General features: G+C 34.1%; 1 protein-coding gene across 5 annotated transcripts in view; it reads left to right on the top strand.

The window, feature by feature from the left end:
• The window catches only part of Gtdc1 (glycosyltransferase like domain containing 1), a 369,864-nt gene that overhangs the window by 91,939 nt on the left and 254,528 nt on the right, over positions 1–23,397 (top strand). For 3 of the 5 annotated variants that reach the window (XM_033757211.1, XM_033757212.1, XM_033757213.1), the window contains exons 2-3: positions 17,232–17,295; positions 20,124–20,316. In XM_033757211.1, coding sequence (XP_033613102.1) covers positions 20,138–20,316 — 179 coding nt within the window. In that variant the 5' untranslated portion in view covers positions 17,232–17,295; positions 20,124–20,137. Of the gene's footprint in view, positions 1–8,471; positions 8,540–17,231; positions 17,296–20,123; positions 20,317–23,397 lie in introns of those variants that run through there. The other 2 variants (XM_033757214.1, XM_019207042.2) reach the window with 2 other exon arrangements.

Here is a 23,397-nt window from a genome sequence, read left to right as displayed (position 1 = left end):
ATTATATCCATAAAAGCCCATCTGTGGGAAAAGTGCAGATGAGACTTTGAGCACAAAAGGGTTAAACTGGGGTAGGTGGCTAATTTAAGCAGACCAAGTCACCAATAGCCAGTTTAATCAAAAGAGTAAGAAAGCTGAGCAAAATTTCATGGAGAACAGAAACAGGATCAAAAGGCATATTAAACTCTAGGTCATATATAGAACCTGAATAATCTGTTCTGCCTCTGGGTTAATAACAGGCTTGCTCCTTGCTCTTTACTGACTCCTACTCTCATTGAGTGACTGTAAACTGGAAGAGAAGAAAGAAAAGGGGAGGTAACTTTGAGACAGACCAATGGTCCTCGTACTAGCTGGGAAAGATACAAAGGCCATATGCTCTCCTTTCCCGCATGGTGGGAATGGTAGGAAATTGTTCTAAGCAACATGAGGAAGCTTCCGCAGTTTCATAAGCGGGGGTGGGGGAGGGAGGGAGGAGAGAGTGAAGGAAAACAAACCCCCAAAACAAAACCAAAACCAACCAAACAAACAAAAAACCTCAGTCAAAGATTTTATCGAGAATTGACAAAAACGTGCTCAAAAGGATGTTACCTCTACCGGGCTGGCTGTGCCAAGTATGTTACCAGATTTGGTGGTGCTGGTTTCTAGGTTCTTCCTGTCCTGAACAAAGAATTGGTCAAGACGAGTGCAAATAGTAACAGCGTTTTGCATTTTTTAAAGGTAGGAAGAGAAACATGCTCTGTAGAGTAAATTTGGAGCAAGAAAAAATTAGGAAAAGAAGAACACTGTAGTAGTGATGATGAACCCTTAAGAGCTTTCAGTGATACAGCCTGCTGTGCCTTACATGCCATAGGTTTGTTACCACTGCTTTACAGTGTTGAGAGTAGCCTACCATTAAAGAACATAGTGGCAGAGAGCTCAAAGGTGACTGACTGTCCTTTGTTTATTTTTCACTCCTCAGGCTGGCGTTGGCTCTAGACTACCCTAATTGAAAACTTGCTTTAGTTCTTGTGAGAAGTCCATGTGCAGGGCTTTGGGAATTGGTCTGTGCATGTGTCTTGGGATTTTTGTAATTAACAGGTCATGACTACTTCTTTAGCCAGTCTATCACACCCAGTTCTCCTTCTCAGAGTGGTTTGGCTAATTCAGATTTCTGAAAATTGTAAATAAGTTGTAGAAATACAAATTCAAGATTACTTTTATTTCTTCTAACTAGGAAGGACTAGATCATACCTAAATCAAGCAAGGTATATTCTAACTCATTTTGTATAGTTCAACTGAAATAGCCTCCTTATTATTGCTTTTTTTAATGGTAAAAAATTTCCTCTAACTCCAGGTAGTAGAAAATCTTACTAATATAACTAAGGGATTTGTCTTGCATCATGTGAGATGAATAAAGGCAGTTAGTTCATAGGTAACTGATGTGTGTCATCAGGAGTTTAGGTACTTTTCAACAATCCTGAGCAAGGAACTTTTGGTCTTATTTCACTAGTGACTTTTTCCACCTTTAGAGATTGTATTTATTTCAAACAGACAAAAAAAAAGAAGGGAAATCTCAAAAGCTTTTCTTCTAATGGCAGCTTATTCCTTTTATTAGAAAGGGATACTATTCACTGAGACTTTAACTATCTCTACAATACAAATACTGTAGCATTTTAGTTTTCTAGCCTTTGTTTTAGAGGAAGACAAGGAGATTGGGAATTGGGACAAATACTGAATGAGTCATCCTACAGTTACCTGCTGTATCTGTTGTACTTCCTCAGTTCTTTTGTATAGTTAGCTGCTTGCAACTTTGGGTTCTTTAGATATTTGATTTATATAGCAACTTGCTCTTGATTCCCTCTAGAATATACAGTGTGTATGTGTTGGTGTTGTGATACGATGCATCTATGTCTGAGGACAACTGTAATTGGATCTTCTGGATATCTTTAACACTTTTAGCACAGTGGTTAGATGTTGACCTTCAGTAATCACTTTTTAAATAAATAAGTGAATGAATGAAATAAGAAATTTATTTGTTACTGTCTTACTATAAATCATTTATACACTTAAAGGGTACATATTACTTATAATTTATGAATGATTTTGGATTAAATTGAATTTTTTTTTGTTGCGAAGCAGACACTTATGTAATGATGTCAATATTATTCTGAGTGGAAAGAAAATAATTAGGTTATAAGAAATCTTCATAATGGTTTCATATGAATGCTTGTTGGGAGCAAATTTTCCCATGAGTAAATATAAGTGTTTTCTTTTTAATTCATGCATTGGCTGTTGTTTAAACAAAGATATTTTATAGTGTTTATATGAAGATCTCAGTTCTGAAGAAATAGGCAATGTAAATGTATTAATAGGCAAACAGGTTATTTGATATTTTATATAGGTAATGTTGATTTACAAGGAGTTATAAGATCCTTGGAATCCTCAAATGGCTAAGGGCATACTAAATCAGACGTTAGGTGGTTTTTTGAGTATGTTATTTCTTTTAATTCAGAGTTGACAACTTTATATTTTTCTATGCACATGCAGATGATTGTGTGAAACATGATTTCTATACAAAAGAAAGGTTAAGAGGTTATCTACGCATCTGCTTGCTTTGCTCCAGAGTATCTTAGAAGAAAACAGACAACCTCTTCATTCAAAATTTGCAGATGAAACTACTCAGTACACTTGGTAGTGTGAATCAGTTTTTACAAGTCCTTTATTATCTAACTGAAACTTTTTTCCTGTATTTTCATCTTTAAAAACTTTTTGATCTCAGAAGATAAAATGAACAACTATCCACTGTCTTCTATATAACACCATTTTAATAAATTCCTCCTTTTTCATTCATGTTGGCAGGATTGTTGGTACCTTAATTATTAAAACAACCTGTGCATGGATAGAACTTATCTTGAAGCAGGGAATGTATTCATGTGTCTGGAACTCAAATTTTCTATCTGAACAGTTTATAGTTATTGAGAATAAAGGAACCTTTTTAATATTCAAAAGCAATACTGAGAGAAAAGTTCCTACATAACCACAATTAAGGCAGGATAGTTTCCCAGATTTGAACTTGGAATTAGGTATTGGTAATTGTGTTTGTTCTTTAAACTCATATAGTTTGGGCATGCTTATGTAAGCAGTGATTTATAGGCTAAACTTTGCACTTAAGAATATTGCACGTAAATTTTTTGCTTTCTTCACTATGTTTACCTTTCTGCTCTCAGTAATCTGTATAGTAGTATCTAAGTTATGGTAGGTACTTAGTAAATATCTTAATAAATTGTTTTAGTATCTCTTGCTAATGCTTTCATAGGTAGCTTTATGCTTTGCCTTTCACCATTCATCTTTTATTTCATGCTGTCCAATAAGCACTCATATTTTATAAGTGCTTTTCAAATATTTTGCTGCATTCATCTTTTTTATTCAATGATAACCTGAAATGATTTTGGACTTATTTGAATAGCTGAATGCCATAATAATGCCTGAAATTCACTTTGTAATGGTGCTGCAATTTTCATTCAAAGAATACCTCATTTTTTTCCTCATAAGGTGAAGAATTGTTGTAATTTGTTGATTAGAATTCAGAATTGATTAACTGAATGTCTATTGTATACTTTTCTGGATTGTGAGTGAATAGAAACACATACTATATATGAGCTTTATTGGTAAGGTACTGAAATTTTCTGACTGGGGAGATATATATGTATATGTTCAGCTATAGTGAAAGGAAGATTGTGGTAACTTCTCTAATTGAGACAAACACAAAGAGGTAGGAGTGAATGATAAAGGTGATTGACCAAGTCTTCATGGATAAGATGGAATTTGCATTGAATCTTGGGCAAGATGTCAAAACTTTGGCAGGTAGTGAATGAGAAAGGGTTCAGAAAGAAGAAACAGCTGGAGCAGGGCTTGCAGGTGGGAGTGTGTATTGAATGTTTGAAAAACTGTTGAGTCTGTTGTGCTTGAGGTTATTATTAGTTTGGTGAAGTGACAGGAATTGAAGCTAGAATGGAGCTGGGAACCAAGCTGTAAGGGTATTACTTCTTGTTAGCTGATCTCTTATTCCATAGAGAAACTCGGTTCTTAAGTAGAGGACTAATATTAAGATATCTCTGAATTTCAGAGAAAGAACGGGACACTAAATGTAGCTGCGGGTAGGAAGATCATTTAGAAGGCTGATGTGTAGTTTGACTTGAAGATGATGAGGAAGCCTGGGAGCAGACGTTCCTGATATCAGAGGTGTGAGAGGGTCAGTGAGGTGCTCTGAGTTCTGTTGGTCAGAGGTGTGCAGCAGTGGCTGCCAGTAGAAGTGTTTTCCAGTTCTGATCCTTCCTTCCATCTACTTCATCTTGGTAGTATGGAATATGCTTGACCTCTCTGTACTCAAGCAATCAATATTTTAGGCCCAATTCTAGACAAAAGCAAAAGGAAGAAAGGGTTTAATGGACAAGAGTATCTGTCACTTTTTTGTTTTTCAACTCTGTATTTTCTGAACTCTTGGTTCATCTTTTTTTTTTTTTTTTTTTTTTTTTCCCAGTACTGGAAATTGAACTCAGGACCTTGCCCCTGGCACAGGCAGGTCACTGAGCTACATCCCAGCCCTTGGTTTATTGTCTTGCTACAGAGTTTGTTCTTGGTCCCTCTTTGATATCCAGCTCAAACATCTTACAGCATTTATCTCTGTGTACCTTGATTATATCCAAGTGTGAAGCCAGAGACTGTATTTGTATATTTGGGTCATATTAATATCACAAAAGAGTGTAAATTTTAAAATGCAATATTTTAATAAATGTTGCTGAATAGTACAGATTTGTTTATGCTTGTGGTTGCGCTATCCTGACTACTCTCTGCACATGCTAAGCATATTCATCTTGGTATTGCTATGCCTGCTGCTTGGATGACTTTAGATTGACATCTGCTTAGGCCCCTCCTTCTCTTTTGCTTTTGTTAGATGTCGTCTCATCATCAGCAAGTTGTTCTCTCATAACCCTATAGAAAATATCCCTTACCCAACCTTAGTAATCTCTATTTTCTTTACTTTTCATATAGATACTTACGTCAGATATATATTTGATTTTTTTTAACTCTAGTGAAAAAAAATTGATTGTAGTAAGAGAACCATTTGCATTGTTGCCTAAATACCCAAATACCCAAATTTCTGGAATAATGATGGTGAGACACAAAGTAACTATGGCAAATATTTGATGAATAAATGATAGTTAAAGCTCAGGGTGAAAAGGATAAAACATATTCATGTGCAGGTTCATTTATAAGTTTGTGCAAGCTATGGAATTGATGTAAATTTTATGATCTCAAATCATTAATGTTTCTCAGAAAATAAAAACAAACCCTGTTTTCTATAGATTGTACCCATGGAATCTAATTATGGATTAGTATTTGTTTTGTTTTAAATATATTTTGAATGCTAGGCATATCTGGTAGGAAAACACTTTTATTATCCATGCCAGCTTAATTTTTAAGGCAGTGAAATGGAAGACTGACATTTCAGTAAGCAACTTATTTTCATTTGTGAGAATGGAATATTCTAATTGATTTTTATAGATGGTTTTATAAAAAAATAATCCCTACTTCCATACATTGTACATTTGCCTTTAGGAATGAAGGAAACTAGAAATAACCACAGAAATGATTTTCTAGAAAGGTGCAAGCTGTAACTGAATTGATTTTTGACAAATGTATCAAAAGGGTCAGTCCTAGTGTAAAAGGTCAGTCTTGGGATACTGGACACTTTAAAGAAGACCTGATTTAAAAATCATTATATATGCATTGTTCAAGTTTGTAAAGACGTTCTAGACTGTCATAAATTCAAGACTATTTTTATTGTATTTTATGATAAATCTGCTTAGATATTTTTCTAGAAATCTTGTCTGTAATTTGGCTGTGCAAAAATTGGTTAGCAAATCAATAATACTGTATGACTTTTAGTGACATAAGAATTCCCTTTTGAAGACACAAAAAAACTCATTTTTTCTTGGTATAAACTTTATCTGTCAGTTTTCTAGAAGGTCAGAGTACTAATGTTGGAGATGATCTGCTCTGAGACATAGTATCACCAAAATGATAATAAAGTTAAAAGATGCCACATGGCACTTTTTTAAGATTATAATTTCCTTTCAATCAAGTTCATGCTTGTTTTCAAATATGGAAAGTTATATATTTATAGATATATTCTTAGTGTGCCTTTAAATAGATGAAATGTTTGCCTTTGCTTTTGCATTTGTACTTTTCATGTTCTTATTACTATTGTATTTTTTTTCCAGCAGTTACTTTTAAATTATTTGTACACTTTTACTGGGAGGTTATTTTCTTTCTTCTAGGTTGGCAGCACGTTTTTTAGAATAAATGGTTTTAAAAATAAGATATGATGAAATGATTGCATTGAGCAATTCCAGAAACAGAATTATTTCCTACTAGAAAAAATCAAACATCTTATTTAGATTGCAAAATATACTAGAGCTTACAGGTTCCATTTAAAAATATTTTTGTGCTCAGTCTGTTACCAGTGGTTAATGTTTATAGAATATTTGCCCATATATTGCATATATAGATAAGGAAAATTTGAGTGATTATGAGAGGAGATAGTCTTATAAAATTGCCAAGCTCTGTCTCTGTTAGTTGAATATCCAGTCAGTTCCTTTCATTTGTTAACATGTGTAACACATGTGGGTGATTATGCAATAATATTTTTCTGCTTTCTTAATATATGACACTTTGGAAATTAAGTGTGAAACTAGGAGTTCTTTTTTATTTTATTCACCTTAAGTGTGTTTTCCTTATTTTAAGATCTGTAACTAATTATTTAATGCAGAAATTATTTTTGACATTGTACTTGAACTTTAAAACTTTGAGTTAGCACTGTCCTTTCTTGTGTTTCTATTCAGAACTATAAGAACCAAAATAGCATTAATTTTATAATACATTCTTTCAAAGTACATCTGCAAATTCTTTATATATACAGATCTTGATCTGTTTACAATTATTTAATAATTCAAATACATTTTAAACTAAATTAAAAATTACTTCTATTTCATGCATTAGAAAAGCAGTGTTTGTAAAACTAAATTATAGTGGTGGTTACTATAGCCCCATTAGTTTAACCCTTGCTGATTAATTTTTTAATGTTTGTTATAGCAATAGTAGTTAGAATAATTTGATAGCCACTTGCAAGCTCCTGGAGAGGAGACAGCCTTCAGTAATTGGGAAGTAGTTTATTATTTGGCTTTGCTCCTTAAACTAAACCAAACTTTATAGTTTCTTTTAATTGAAGTTGAAGCACATTCATTGATGACAACTTGAAAAATAAAATGAAACAACCAGAAGAAAACAAAATTATTTTACCTGTGTGCATTCACTCTTGCTTTGTTACATATTCATTATAAAATTTCATACATTCTCTTCATGCAGTTGTAAAGAAGTGTAAACATTTTGTTACGCCAGTAAACATACTATACTACGTTATGATTTTTGATCCCTAAGCAATTAATCATTGTCTTAGTTACTCTTCTTGTTGCTGAGACAGAATACCCAACACTTACAAGTTAAGGGAAGAAAGGTTTATTTGGCTCACAGTTTGTTGAGGTTTTAGTCCATAGTTGGCTGGCTCCAAGGCAGGGTGGCATAGCAAAGTATCTCAGAGGAGAAACAGTTGATGGCAAGCAGAAGGTAGCAAAGCTAGTACTGAAGACCCTAGCAGTTAGGTTCCAGTATCCTGCCCAATATTTAACACAGAACTGAGAAAAAAATACACTAAGAGACAGAACTAAGAGAAAGCAGAGTGCCAGGATGCCAGTGCAACCAACAAAGGTCCTGGCCAGTCCAAGCCACTCATTTCTATTAGTAAAGAACTAGGGTAAAGGTAAACTATGTGCAAGGGCAGGAGTATGTGCGATGGGGGGTAGGCATGCTGTTTCTATGGAAATTAATGTAAACGAGGCTCAAAAAAGACAAGACAAATAATTCTTGAATTAGGAACAGAATAGACAAAATGCATAGGTGTAATTAGAACATTGCCCTTCTGGTAAGAAGGTTTTAGTTGTGGGAATGGAATTTGGGTGCAAGTTACTCTGATCTTGGCACATAGGCTGCAGCTTGACTAATTTGGTAAACAAGCCAATTGTGGGATTAACTCTTTGTGGCCTGCTTTGGGCATAATCAATATTACTATGCCCTGCAAGTAAGCAAGGGGCAAGACAAGCCTCTTTCTGTCCCTTATGTACTCCACCCAGGTTACTGGGATTAGGGTGGTGACAAATCAGTCAGTGGACCAATTTAGTAATAACATACCCTTGTTTCCAGCATCCCACACTAGATCCAGCCACCTCTGAAAAAGCCCAACATGTGACCACCTGAGGCTTTGGATGGGTCATCTAGAAACAAGCCATAACAATCATTAAATCTGTTTGATCTTTTGAAGAGTATGGGGGAAGGCTTTCCATAAATATTCTTTTATTTTTTAATTGAGGTGCTGTGGATCAAGTCTGAGGCCTTGAACATGCTGGGGAAGTGTTCTACCACTGAGCTCCATCCTCACCTAGCAGTAAATATTCTTGACAACTTCTGGGTTACCCTATAGAAATGCTATTGCTGAATCAAAAGATATGCATAATTTTCAAGGTTCTTGTATCATGTAGAGTTGTCACAGGACATTTTAATACGCCAAAGGATAGCTACTCATGTGTTAGCTTAGTAAGTAGCAGCCTTTGGCTTATGTTTTTAAATTCACAGACTACTTTCATCCACTTTGCAAATGACTGAAATTTCACCATTTTCTGTTGCTCCCTCGTAACATGCAAGTACTCTGGGCAGAGGTAATACAGCGCTTTCTGGTAAGCATGTATTGTGAAAAATGTGATTTATCTGACATTGTAAATTTAATTCTTAAAATTAGAATTTAGAAACAAGTTAGAGAAAATGGCTTTAGGTAAGAGGAATGACAAAAGGATAATGGACTCCTTCAATTCTTTTATAATTAATTGAGGAAATATTATTGAAAATAAGGGATATTGTGTACTTAGTTGTAGGAATTTAAGTTATATATTCTAAAATCATTCAGGCTGTTAACTGTGAGTGCTAAGTAATCCAATAGGAGACTTATGGTCCCAGATATGGTACATGCACAGAGTCTGTCAAAAAATGTATACATCTGGAGAATAAAAACTTGTATAAATATTTTAATACTAAATTTATTGAGACATAATGAGATTAATACAAGTTACTTTGGCCCCTACAATTATAAAAGGTGCACAAAGTGATGACCATTAGCTTCCAAATATTTATTAGTATGGCGAACTGCTAAAGTATATATACAGTTTTTTTGGTGGAATCTGTATATGTTAGAAAGAAAGAAACCCCAAATTATCTATTCTGTTGTTTCAAAAATGTTTTAAGATAAATGATAATCTGTTTCATTTATAATACTAATTTCTTTTGTTCATTGACAAGAAATTTTGTCCTTTTGTTTCTTCTTTGTAAGAGAATCATTTTCTCTTTATGACATGTATTCTGAATAACATTTTGAGCATTCTTTTAAGATTGTGATACACAGTATATTAGCCATTGTTATTCTCTGATTATTTTATTGTGAAATTTTTTTCATAAGTTTTTTGTTTTATTAATGTCTACTTGTAAAAGGAGATAAAAGGAGAATTAACCCTAAGCAACCTTTTTCTTTTTGAACATACAATTAGCAAAATGTGAAATTATTTCCTGAAGAGATGATGAGGATGCAGAGTATGACTTAAGTAGCTTTCATAGAATACTCTGTGTTGTAGGGACTCCATTAGACAAAATATTCATATTATTGGAATGTCTTCTTGAAAAACTAATTGATAGGGAGATAATAGTGACTGAGGCCACTAGATAGATAAAATGTGTCAGATGATAAGGGCAAGCCTGTGCTTCCTCTGCAGAAACTTTGGAGAATGGCCTTCTAGAAATTAGACACAGTTGTCTGTGTGTATCTTTCCTTTTCTTGGCAGTTTCAGTTTTAGTTTCAGGACTTTTGAAGTCCAGCCTATTATTAACAGACTGATTCTTTTTCTTATAATAGTGGGTAGCTAATAATATGCTTCTTGTGATATTTAAGAATGTGCTACAGCTTTTATTACCACATATATTAATTTCGGATTTATTCAGCTCAGGTTTAAACTGGGTTCCCAAGCTCTTTAAAATTTATCATTAAAGATCTTTAAACACTATCTAGTTTTTTTGGTGTTGGCATCTTCACTTATCAGCAGATGCCTTAGCCCATTTGCATATCATAATATTATTGAAAAATATATGGCGAAGAGAAAAAATTGCTGCAGTAGATAAATAGAAAATAAACTTTTGATAAGCTCATTTACATAAATTTCTAAGCATATTAGTTCTTGGTGGTAAATTCATACTTTTCTTGAGTGTTTACCTTATATTGTTTTCTCACCAGAGAGCTAGGATTTTGCATTTTTAAAATCTTGCTTGCCCTCACCAATAAATCAGATGTACTTATGAGATTATGTCTTTTTCATTTTTCATTCAAGTGAGTAAATCCAGAACATTATACTGGGTGACATTTATTTCAACTCTTCAAGGGAATGCCACCCATGTTTGCTTGGGTTGCTGCACTTCAAATAGGACGTTGAGAATGTTTTTGTATTAGAGTAACACTGCTATTTATGTTTCAGAATTAACTGAAAATATGATATGTGCCTCCCACTTGGAAAGAGAAATTTCTCAACAACTTTTTATTTAGATAGTATGGATTAAGTTCTTAAAAGATGTTTGAGACTGACTAGCGCCAGTATGGTTAAGAATCCGTTCCAGTCATTTTATTTAAATTCATTTGGCGGGTGTATTCATAATTATCCTACACAAACTGAGTCAGATTTAAAGTCTGGCATAGAAGCCATTGTAGGATAGGATGATAATGCTTCTGTCCAGTAAAAAATACCCAGTGATTACCCAGTTGACTCCTTCCAAGTCATAGACTTGACTGTCTTGGGTTAAATATTTTTATAGAGTCGAGTTAGGTCAGGGAAGATGGTTTCCTTTGGCAAGAGAGATTTTTTTAGACCTTCACAGGCCTAATGAATGCATTATTTTTATGGAACTGAGGTGTGACATTTTTAATACAGTAATGCCACTTATTATATTTACATAGTGATAGAATCTGTGCATCAGATTCTATCGTTGAGCATAAATAGTGGTATTAGTGAGAAGTATTTGTACTGAATAAAAAAAGTTGGATGCATCAGGAAAAAGTTGTTAAGGCCATTGTAAAGGTTTTTTGACTTGCGCGCGCACACATACACACACACACACACACACACACATACCACTATATATAGCTCATATATAGTGGTAACAAAGTGGTCTTACTCTTTGTCCCCATGGAATTTGTGTCAATGAAGGAGATTAACATTAATTATTTATATAAATACATCCTAAATGTGATGGTAAGTACAAAAAATTGCTACACATTGGTTTGTCAAGGGTATACAACTTTTATGGTGGCAATAGTAAATTATCAGATATAGTCATTGTAGCTATGTAGCAGTTCATTACATCCCATCCTAGGCTTTTTTATGTATATGAATCTTGGTTTTATTTTTTCCTAATATAAGTATATAAGACCTGCTATCCTCTCAGGGATCTGTCTACATTTGGAAGGTAAAGGATGAGGGTGTAGCTTGAGAGGAGGGATGCTTATACTGAACTCTGGGAGGAATCTCAAGAACAAAAATTTGAGTATTACCACCCTAAATATATGGTTTTCAGTTTTATGGGACTTACACTGCTGATGTCCTAGATTTACAAACTCTTGGGAGGCATTATTATATTTTATATGTGTTTAATGTATTTATTATTTTATAGCGATATTTATATCCCAAAACTATATAAAACATGTATGCGACCTCTATATTATAATAATCATTAAGCATTTATATATCATCTTAAAACTCCAAAGACTCTAAAATGAATACATCTTTTACTTATGTTGTGTCATATTTCTGCAGTGAAGTATAATGGGACAAGATATGAATATTGGTTCTCAAGACCTGGGTTTAATTCCTTGCTCTTTCTTTTACTCTGTGATGCCAATATTCTTTGATTCTTCTTTGCAAAAAAAAAAAAAAAAGGTTAAATGATGGGATTGGCATTTTTTTCAGCTGTGATTCTGTGTTATACCTTGACTTTTTCACTTGCATATCTATATCCTAATGGGCCAGATACTCCAGTTTTCTTGCACTGAGCTGATTTTCTAGCCCATTTCAAGAAGGTGGAAAATATTGGAGAAAGGCCTTCTTGAGAAAGCAAATACATTATTTATCTTGTAAAACATTTATAAAATAAATAATTGTTGGCAGAAAATATTTTTCCCTTAAATAAAATAAAAGCCTGATTACTAAATGTGGAATGGAATCACCAGATTAATGGTGAGGGAGTTAGCTTCTTATCCTACTTCCACTTCTAGAAGTAAAGTTGGATAATTATTGACGAAACAGAATAAAAAACTGCAAGTGATTTTATTTTATTTTATTTTATTTTTTGGTACCAGGGATTGAACCTATGACCTTGTGCTTCTGAGGCTGGTGGTAGCACCACTGAGCTAAATCATCAGCCCTGCAGGTGATTTTTAAAATTCATGGATCTCACAGATAATTCTCTTCAGCCATGAAACTAGTGTTGGCTTGGAATACAGTTGCTTATGGTGTATCTCCCATTTCTTCAGTCATTATTTCTTCTATTGTATCAGTGGGTTAAATCAACACACATGATTTCAAAGCCATTATTTCATATAAGCTCTGATTTCTGTGAACAATCAGAAAAAAAGAACCAGTATTTGAAAAGAGATCATAATAAAATGTTTTTGAATGCTCTTGCTGCTCGATAGAGATTTTGGGAGTTATGGGATATCACCATTAGCAAGTATAGTACTGCCAGAATTTGTTTTAAGTGAAAGCAGTGGTACTTTAGAGTTAGAAAAAAATAAACTTCCTGTGTTCCCCTGAGTTTGAGTTCAGCTCTACAAAAATCTAGTGACATCCACTATGTTCTAGACACCAAGGTATCCCTAAGGAAAGTAATGGTGTGGGTCTCATCCTTCAGATTTTTATAGCCCCATAGAAAAGCAGGTCAGGATAAAAGCAGCATAAAAGAAGCACGATTATATTGTACAGAGTGAAAAAGAAGTTGTTTCAGAGATGTTCAGAGATTTTGTTGAAATAGTGATTCTTAGGTAGAAATTTTAACAGTTTCATAAGGTGGGCACAAAGAGACAGCTGACAGAAGAGAGGTAATGGTGTGAAGTCATAGGCAGTACTACATGGGTGTGGGTATTCAGTATGGCTATGATGCTGTCTGAAGATGTAGGGGAAGAAGGACTAAAGTGGTGAAATGTAAATGCAGCAGTAGTGAGGAGAAAGGAAAGGTTCAAAAATAACTCTGAACTGCCCTGTGTAGGACCTTGGATTTTATTATTAGTTGATTGCAACATTGAAGGTTTTGGAGCATGGCACTTACTGATCAGACATTCATTTAGAAAAGAGTATTTGTGATTGGCTTATGAAGAATGGTGTGGTGGGAGAATACTGTATGGTAATTAAAAGGGTAATGCTAGTTTGAATGATGAGCTGATTTTCCGGTGTAAATTTTTTTTATAAATATGCTACCACATTAAAAAATGGCAGCAAATTGAAAATATCTTGAGTATTTAGTAGAACTAAGTCAGTTACTTTAATAGTTTGAAATTCTGAATGAAATAATAGCCATGGAAAGTAGAAAAAAGTTTGTCAGTGAAAAACACTAACATCCTCACAAAAGTATTTTATTTTAGCTATAATTTGCTATATAATGTGGATTATGTTTAGAAAAATGTAAAGAAAGAAATTTTAATGTGTACATGTTATTCACGTAAGTTGTGTATATTTGAACACAACTGAATTGTGGAAAATAGTGATCACTGTGGGTTTGAGAGCAGCCTGGGCTACATAGTAAGTTCCAGTTCAGTCTCAACTACACAGTGAGACCCTGTCTCAAAAAACCAAAAAAAAAAAAAAAAGGAAAAGGAAAATAGTATTGTAGTATTTGTTAAATTTGCATTTGAAATGTGAGTGTTGTAACCAAGACTTTTTATTAATTCAGATTATGGAATAGTGACTGATATTTCATCAGAAATTTAAATCCCAAATAAGAACCAAGACAGATTATGTAGAGGTACAAATTTCCAATGATGAATATCATTATATTGTATATCTTAAGTGTAGCAATAAAATTAATTAAAAAAAGATATTGAAATTCCACATCAAGAAAGAATGGACATATATGTCAGGCAAAAATTAGTCATATATGCAAATAAAATTGTAACTTTGCAAATACATGTACATAAGAGATCATTGCAACTCATATAATTAGAAAGCACATTAGAAGTAGCTTTAAATTATTAAACAATATGACATGTAAGTCTTCCTACAAACTTGATTTTGATAATGGAAAACAAAAGTCTGAGATGAAGAAATTAGATGTTCAGAGTATTGTAAGGGTATAAAATATTAGGTTGGTTTATCTTTTAAAGTTGAATCTAAGATTTTGTTTCTATTTAAACACATGTAATAGTACAGTATCAAGGTATTAAACAGTACCATAACCAAATAAAGAAATAATGATGAGTTTCCAGTAGGCATTATCTGCAATTTCAAGCTAATGCACAGGAAAAGGGCTTGTTCCTTTCTGTTAGACAATTAAAACAAAATTTATGTAGATATTTGTTATTGCATATAGTTTTAGGATTGTAAAATTATTCTGCATTTGATGCTGGGTTATATTACAGTATTTAGAGATTATGTTGAGGTTTTAGAGGTTAAATTTTCTGTTCTTGATTTTTATAAAAAACAACTTTTTAATAGAATTTATTAATCATTGCCTCTTTTCTTATATAATCTAATAAGTATGTTTCTTTAAGGAAATTTTAAAAGGAAAATGTATTATTACTTTATGTGAAACCATAATAGATTTAAGGGAGTCACTGATGAGATGTTTTAAAGTAAAAATTCTTGTATGCTTATTTTTTACTCATTAATCAAATTTCAGGTATGTTTTCACAAGTGGGGGGTTTCCCCAGTGAATCATTAAAATAAGTGAGTAGGCTGAAAGGTAATACTAACTTATCTCAGCACTGCCCTATTTTACTCTGCTAGGCTATTAGCTGCTTTTTAAATAGAACCTGGGTGTGTTGGAGTCAGTGGGTGGAGGTATAGAAGGGAAGGGGTGGGGAAAAGTCCACTAAAGAAAATACCAGTTAAACCTTTGCTGGCCTATTGTGAAAGCCTACTGAAATTTTACTGTCCCAAATTTTAACCATTTAGTGTGTAAGTTCAATGATTTTTTTGCTTTGCCATGTGTAAGTTTCCAAAGACTGTATATAGGTAAATAGAAATATATTTTCAGCAATTAACTAAAATTTTAAGACATCAAGATATGTGCAAGTTAGCCTGTGAAATCAACTTCTCATGTGTGTGGGATTAAAACTGTTAAAACCATCATCACTGAAACTATACCTTCTTATAAGTAATAGCAGTAATGTGTCTGTGGAATATATTAGTACAATGATTCCTCTGATTTACAATTATTGATGGGTGTTTGATTGGAAAATTATTTGAATAACATAGGCACCTGGTTTGACATCATATATGAGGACTAATTTTGGGTTTCTAATGTGTCTCAGATGTATTAGCTTTATTTTTATTTTTATTTTTAGACGTATTATTTTTAAATTAACATGATTTATTTATAGTTAACCAATTTTTTCCCCCAGCAAACCAATGACATTGCAAATTTCCTGCATCTATGCTGTTAAAATTTTTTTTCCAACTACCATAGCATTTGTAACTGCTACAGGAGGTAGACAAAAATGTAGTTCACCTTGAAAATGATCTGGCTCAGGGAATAAAGAAATTGGGTCAGCTTAAAATAAATGCAGGTACAAAGACAAAAAGTTTTAATAAAAATTTAAAAATATTCAGAACATTGGTTTCAGGCTACTTTTGTTCTCTGTCATATCAACGCATTATTAAGTTTTAACTGAGACAGTGCTAATGGTACCTTTTCATTTTGGTCAATGTTTGTATGAAATATTATTGTGATTTAAATTTTTTTTTACTTTTTAGTTCTCTTTAATTGTAAATGTAAATTTTTGCTATGGCAGATAATTCGTAAATAGATCATTTTGTCCTTTGGAAATCTTAAGTAGCATTTGACATGGTATGAAATTTTTCTGTCATAGTTATCATTTTGGCTTACTTTCTATTGCCGGATTTAATGTGCAGCATTTAACCATGTGTCATTAAATCATAGTATTGATAATGAGTTACACTTTCATAAAACTTTAATAGGATACTAGATTTTCATTCATCTGCTGTCACTAGGGAATAACTATGCTGAAGAAGTAAGTTTTTCTTTAACTGAGGCTTAATTGTTTAACCAGAAAAATTTAAAAGTTGCTAAAAATTTTTCTGGAATATTTTGTATGCTCTTTTAAAGGAACAAGATGGAGTGGCCATGTAGTTTCTTAATCTCACAAAATATTTTGAATATTGTACAGAAAGACCATGGGCTTACATTGTTGATTGGTATTTGTTTTCTTTTTTGCTTGTTTAAAAACGTCAAACACTCCTATTTTGATAAACTTACTCCACTTAAAAGTTTCAGGGTTTAAAGTTTGTGGTAGTACATATGACAGTGTTTTAACAGATTCGTAAACTCAGACACCTGTGTAAGATATTTTACCCTGTGTAGTCTCACTGCCATCTTTTGGTGGATACCTGGCCCTAGCCTCCTACCATTAATGAGTCCTTCATTTGAAGTTAGCACTTTCAGTGTGGAGGCCTTGTTACTATTGCTTCCAAATATTTTTTCCTTACTAGCTGTTGCTTGTGGTCCAAAATGTTTTCATTCACTTTGTGTGCTCATGAACCTCTGTGGTTACCTCCTGAAGTTTTCTCTAATTATTCTAAAATGACAAATTGCATAATCCCTTTACATGTTAGCAAATTCCACTGTATAGGCAAAATGGCTTTTCCCCCCACCTCATGCTTGCTTATTTTAAGCAGTGATTTCTAAAGCAGAATTCCAGCATAGTGAAAGTATTTGAACTGTACTTTAATGTGCCATAATGACATTTGGTTTGAATCTTATATTTAGAAATCAGTTTTCTCTGTTTTACTTGCATCTAATGGGAATTATCTTTGTTCCAGTCATACTTCAAGAAGACAACTGAGAAGAACACATTTTCTTTTTGCTGCAGAAGTTGCAATAGAAGTAAGTGGGGGGAACTGGCAGGATTTGTCTGTCTCCACAAAACAAGCAGAACAAATTTCCATGAATCAGAGCCACTAAGTATAGTTTTCAGAGATGGTAGGACATAGTTACTCTCCCTAGAAAAATACCCCAAATGCTGACACACCCTTTGGCCACTAGAAAAATGCTCAAGGGTATGCTAATTCAAACCTGTATGTTTCACTCTTCATACTGAGCTATTAAAGGGGTGGAAATCTCCCCTAGCTGTAATCTTTTTTTTTTCCTCTTTTCTATTTTTCAACCTCCCACATGCTTGGTCTTTCTTTCTGCTTACTGAGAGTCTTGAGACTATAGCAACACTTACACATACTTTCATACGCAGTGGCTGATGGTTCGTAGATAACTTGTGATTCAGACCCCTAAGAAACATCTGTAAAATAAACATTTCATGATGCATACTTGAGATAAGTCATGGAAAGGGCAGGATGATGAAGAATCAGAAAGTATTTTTTTCTACTGTTGATGTTGCTTTAAGATAATGTGAGTAAAATATTCTTTAGAGAGGCTTATATCACATTCTATCACTTGGGGAAATATCTAAAGTCATTTTTACAAAGCCATTTAGCAACCTTTTAAGGATAAATGGCATATACACCTTGATGTGATTAGGTCAGAGGAAATAATGATAGCAGATATCTATGATGTGATCTAGTAAGCAAGTTAATGTTAAAACTTCTTTTAATCTGTCTTTCTTGAAATGTTTGGTATAATTTTCAAAATTTCCTTTTGCTGTTCTCTCAGTTACCTTCTAGAAATTTCTTATCACTTGAAAGATTAATGGCTATCAGTTTGTTGAAGTTGGAGTGTGTTTGAGAAGTTGCTGAACACTGCATTATTAAAGCAAACGTCTCTAGCAGGCCTGAAAAAATTGAGCTCTGCATAGCTCAACCTCTGAGCTTACCTCTTACTCACAAAACCTGCAAGGCTCTCAAATCCATATTTGAAATGCAAGATGAAGATGAGAAATGGGTGACATCCATTGCATTTTCAGTGGATGTGTGCATCCTGCGTTCTCAGCTATACCTTGTGGATAGGGCATCACATCTGAAAATTATTAAATTTAAAATTCTGAAGATTTAGAGATAACCTTTCTTCGTAGGTAGAGTGATTTATGCCACAGATATCTAGAGAGGCTAAATACCCTGATTTTGTTTGCAAGCATTCAGTACCTAATTTTACCCCCACAATACACCTCTGAGGTTAGTACAATTATCTCAATTTTAGTGAAGATGGGACTGAGTCCTAATTCATAGAACTAGAAAGTGATAGAGCTGCTGAATTTTGTGGTACACATCTGGAGTCTCAGCACTCTGGGAAGCTGAGGCAGAAAACTGCAGCCTGGACAACTTGGTGACTTAGGGAGATAAAAAAAAAAAAAAAAAAAAAAAAAAGAAAAAGAGGAAGGGAGGAAAGAAAGAAGGAAAGGAAAAAAAGGAAGGTAGGGAGGGAGCAAGGGAGGCAGGCAGGAAGGGAAACAGCTGAGGTATAATTTGTACTTCCCTTAATTTATATATGAGTGAAACAGTTCCCAAAAAAATACTCATTGGAAGAATCATACATCAAAAAGAAAGCTTTTTGTCAGATCAGCCATTTATTTGAGAACCACTTGAGACTTTTTGCTTTGAAATACAATTTAAATAGGCATTACTTTGAGCAAGGTGAAATATAGTTTTATTAATGAAGAGCATTATTGAGTCATTGAAACTAATAATTTTATGAAACAGTATTATTTTAAAAAGCTGTTTAATGAGCAGTATTTTACTTCACTCATAAAAGAAAGTTCAAACATCTGGAGTATTTCTTAAGTAGTATAGCATTCGTACACAGAATGATGTTTCTCCCTTATGTCTCACAGGAAATACCATATCCTTTGAAATTTATGTAAAAGTTTTTACATTCATACGTATATTTTTATTTCACTGAGCACATGAACTAAAATCATATTACTAAAAGGAAAAATTGATTGATAGCCAATTCTCAGTGATAAAATTTTACCAAGCCTTTAACAAGCCCATTATTATAACTTCCTTCTAATGGTTTTCCTATATAAAAAGTTGTAGAAATCCTGGTGGCTCACAGAGACATAGTTTTACTCCACTTTTTTTAGTGTTTGTTTGGGGATGGGATATTGATAAACAGTGTAGCAGGGATATAAACAAGATATGTGTAGTATCTCAAGAAATTATATCATAAAGTTTTTAATGCTAGAAAATTGAGATTCTTGATATGAATGTACTTTCTTTTAAATACAGACTCATTAGGAGCAGTGAGAGCTGGTAAATTTATAGATGGATTAATATGAGAGTTATAGAATCAGAACTTCCAAATTTGAAAGATTTTTGCAGAAGAAGGGCTCTCAAGGTAGAAGTCTTCATCAGGAGATGAGTTTAGTTATTGTCCAACACAGGAACTGTAGGTCAGTCAAATAGACCTTGAGGTTACTGAGTCAGACTGACCACCAAAACAACCAGGAAGTGAGTGATCACAGCAGGAGAGGGTTTTGAGCTTCTTTGGGTAGAAGATAAAACTAAGAATTGTAGTAGATGTAATCTTAGGGCATGAGAAAAACAGACATCAGAAAAATAGATACTTTAATCTCTTGTTAGCATATGAAAATTTTGATAAAAATTTTAAGATTTAAGTGCTAATGGTTTGTCAAAGGAGGAATAAGTATTTTTAGAAAATCATGTGACTAAACTACATATTTTGATTTTAACCTTAGTTTTATTTAAATTTCATATATATGTCTATATCTGAATAAATGTACATGTTTTTGGTTTCATCTGAAGGTTTGAATGCACCGATGAGTATTCTTATCATTGAAGCATTCTATGGAGGCTCCCATAAACAGCTGGTTGATCTACTCCAAGAAGAGTTACAAGACTGTGTCCTTTATACCCTTCCTGCAAAGAAATGGCATTGGAGAGCCCGGACAGCGGCTTTGTATTTCTCTCAGAATATTCCCATCAGTGAGAATTACAGGTAATCAGAGCTCAGGATGCATTTTTAGCGTGTTTATATTGTACCTGTTTGCGGGCAACCCACTTTCTGGTCCTCCTTCTGTCTCTGTTAGACAGAAGCTTTCTTTCTCTCAATAAATTTTTCCTATGCATAACCTCCATTGTTCCTAGAATTAATTCTTTGATTTTAGGGAACACAAACTAGCATTTCAGATATCTAGTAGGTTTGGGAGTTACATCTCTTCCCCCTATACCATTTTGGAGGTCTACTACTGAGAATACTAGATGGAGGTAAGAATTGTCTTTCATAGGTTCTAACTTTTGTCTTTTTGCTTCATGGATTCTAACTTGTTTCATAGGCTCTCATTGGTTTTATAGATTCTGGCCTTTGTTTCAGCTTTTGTTTCAAAAATGTCTTAACTTTAAGTTGTGTGTTTTCAGTGTTTGCAAATTTCTTGTTTTTCTTATCCATTGTATTTTGTTAAAATTACATTTTATTCTTGTTTTGTATGTGTTGCATTTGGACTTAGTTGCTTCAAAATGATGTAAAATGGGTGTCTCAGATAAAGATAGATCAGGCTTTTATCTGTCACTTTTACAGTCGTAAACCACGCGGCTACCCTGCCCACTAGTAATTACCTTTAGGGCAGCTGCCTCTGTCAAAGCAGAGGACAGGTTTCTCCAGTTGCCTTCTGGTGAATCCCCACTCCCATTGATGCCAGTGTGAGGTGGAACATTGATCAGATATGCAATTGGGTTCCTTTCAGAGGCAGATCTCTGATTGCATAGAATTAGTGGAAAGTAAGGTGACAACTGAGGAGTCATGGCCCAGGCTGCTCTCTGGCAGAGACCCAAAGTTCCCTCAGAAGGAACTAGCTGCTGACAGCCCATCCAAATCTCCACATCTTGTTCTATCTGGACTCCTCAGTGAGGTGAAAGGGGAACTCTGTCAAGTGATCATCAGGTATCCTCTGTCTTAGACTGATCTGAAACAATACTGTTAGAGCCCTTTCTTAAGTTTCCTTTAAGAGTTGAGCTACAGGTTTGAAGTGCTTTCTCTACTACTAGTAAGACAGACCTCTAGACAAATATATATATAATTTTTGATACATTAAAAACTACGTGAACCTTCTCCTCGCCTCCTAGGCATGGTTTTCATCGTTTATGTGTGTAGGGGAAAAAAATGCCCTTTCCAGCAGGTTATGAACTTTGGAACATCGACTATGGATTTATAAAATGCTGTATGGTGATTTTTTTGATGTTTAACCAGCTTTTTTATTTGGACTTTTTCCGCTCTGCTAGTGAGATAGAAACTCCCCTTAAACTTTTCTCCAACTTGTTGGGAGTTAACTTGAGAATCCCTTGTAATCAGACCGCTCCTCCTTCCAGAAAGTCAGGCTAAGCCAACTCATGACAACTGTTTTGTCTTATACTAGCAAAAATAACAATCAGTAACTTGCATTTGTGTTTTTACATGCTAACTGGAATATGGGACTATTTTGGTCAGCCTTTCTCTTCCTTCATGTGTGCGCATAAGAAGTTGATAAAGGTACCTTTATTGTGTAGATTGTGGGTTCTAGGAAGACCTATGAGTTTCAAATACAAAGTGAATTTAAAATGGACCTTAAAGGAGTAGCCTTGTCTTGTTGCTGTTAAAAGTTGCCTAAATGACTGGATAGAAATTTCTCAGAGCTTTCTTTGCCCTAGGGCCCAGGGAAGAATCTATGATTTACAATCTCTGCAGGAGATCTCTTCTGCAGGAAAAGTGCCCTAATTTGACTGTTGACCTATTTTCCTCTCTCTTTCAAGGAACTAGAAAGCAGTGGTTTGAATCTCTTGGTTTGCTAGCAATACTTTTCCTTCTCTAAATGTGATTGTTATAGCTGAAGTCAGTTGTAACTTGTGCTTTGAGAGTACTTCCTGGAGTAAGGATATGAGTTACCTGAGGAAGATAAGATCATGTGCTGGTAAAGGGTAGATAGTCCAGTCTGGTTTTATTTTCTGGGTCTCTCTCCAGATGGTAGCTACCTATCCTGGAGTGGAATAAACCTGGGGGACCCCCTAGGAAGCACAGGAATCAATTAGAGACTTATGGTATTCCATCCATATTTGTTTCTCTTCTTTCAGATTAGGAACTCAGTATCTGAACCTCACACTCCTTTGGAATGTATTAAGGAGAAGTTTAGTATTTCTCTATAACCTTGCATGGTGTGCCTACTTGCTAAAGCCAAGTACACAAGAGGGAAATACTATGATGGTATCTCACAATTAGAATTATACTGAAAAGAGATAAAATGGTCAAAATCATCTTATGGTGAGATTTTCTTTACATTAGGTAACTCTTGCTTGTGTTCAAGTGTAAATGTAATGAGAGATACCTCACCCTTAGGACATTCAGCACCTCTAAGCCTGAGGCTACTCCTCTCCCTTTAGCACCTGAGAACAAAGTTTCTAAAACAACTTTAAACCTTGAGAACCAGGTGCTGAGGATGGAATATCTAGGCCAGCCATAATTAAGACCTCTTTGAAGCTATATCCATCCTTAGCTAAGTTGTTCAGTTCCCTCAAAGACAATATCCCTTGCAGAAAATAAATGGCAAATATGGGACCACCTGTGTTGTTGTGTCTTTTCTCAGTGATCTAAGACAGATTAAATGAGACCTAATAAAGCTTTTGGATGACCCTGATGTGTACATTGAGGCCTTTAGAGAACTTACTCAGACCTTTGGGCTAGATTAGAAAGATGTAATGTTGTTCTTAAATCAGATATTGGTTTTTAATGAGAGACAAGTAGTATCACATTTAGAGACAAATATTTTCTTAATTTTGGAATCTCAAAAGACAGGCAGCCAGGGGAATAACTGGTTTCTACTGGAACGCAAAAAGTTCCTATACAAGACCCCTACTGGCCTGACAATCAGTTAGGTGATTAAAATAGAAGAGATTTTCAGGCATGTATTCTTAAAGGTCTAAACATGAGAACTAAGTCCTTCAGTTATTTTAAATTGTCAGCTATTTATCAGAAAGATATGAGGATATCCCTACGTCCTGATTTGATAAAAGGAAATACAAGTTTTTCCCAACTCAGTCTTGCAATAGTAGA

Source organism: Fukomys damarensis, unplaced genomic scaffold, assembly GCF_012274545.1.
Source record: "Fukomys damarensis isolate Sample0158 unplaced genomic scaffold, DMR_v1.0_HiC HiC_scaffold_29, whole genome shotgun sequence".
NCBI classification, from domain to species: Eukaryota; Metazoa; Chordata; class Mammalia; order Rodentia; family Bathyergidae; genus Fukomys; species Fukomys damarensis.
The sequence above is the reverse complement of the archived record's forward strand: the minus strand, read 5'-3'. Positions and strand labels throughout refer to the sequence as shown.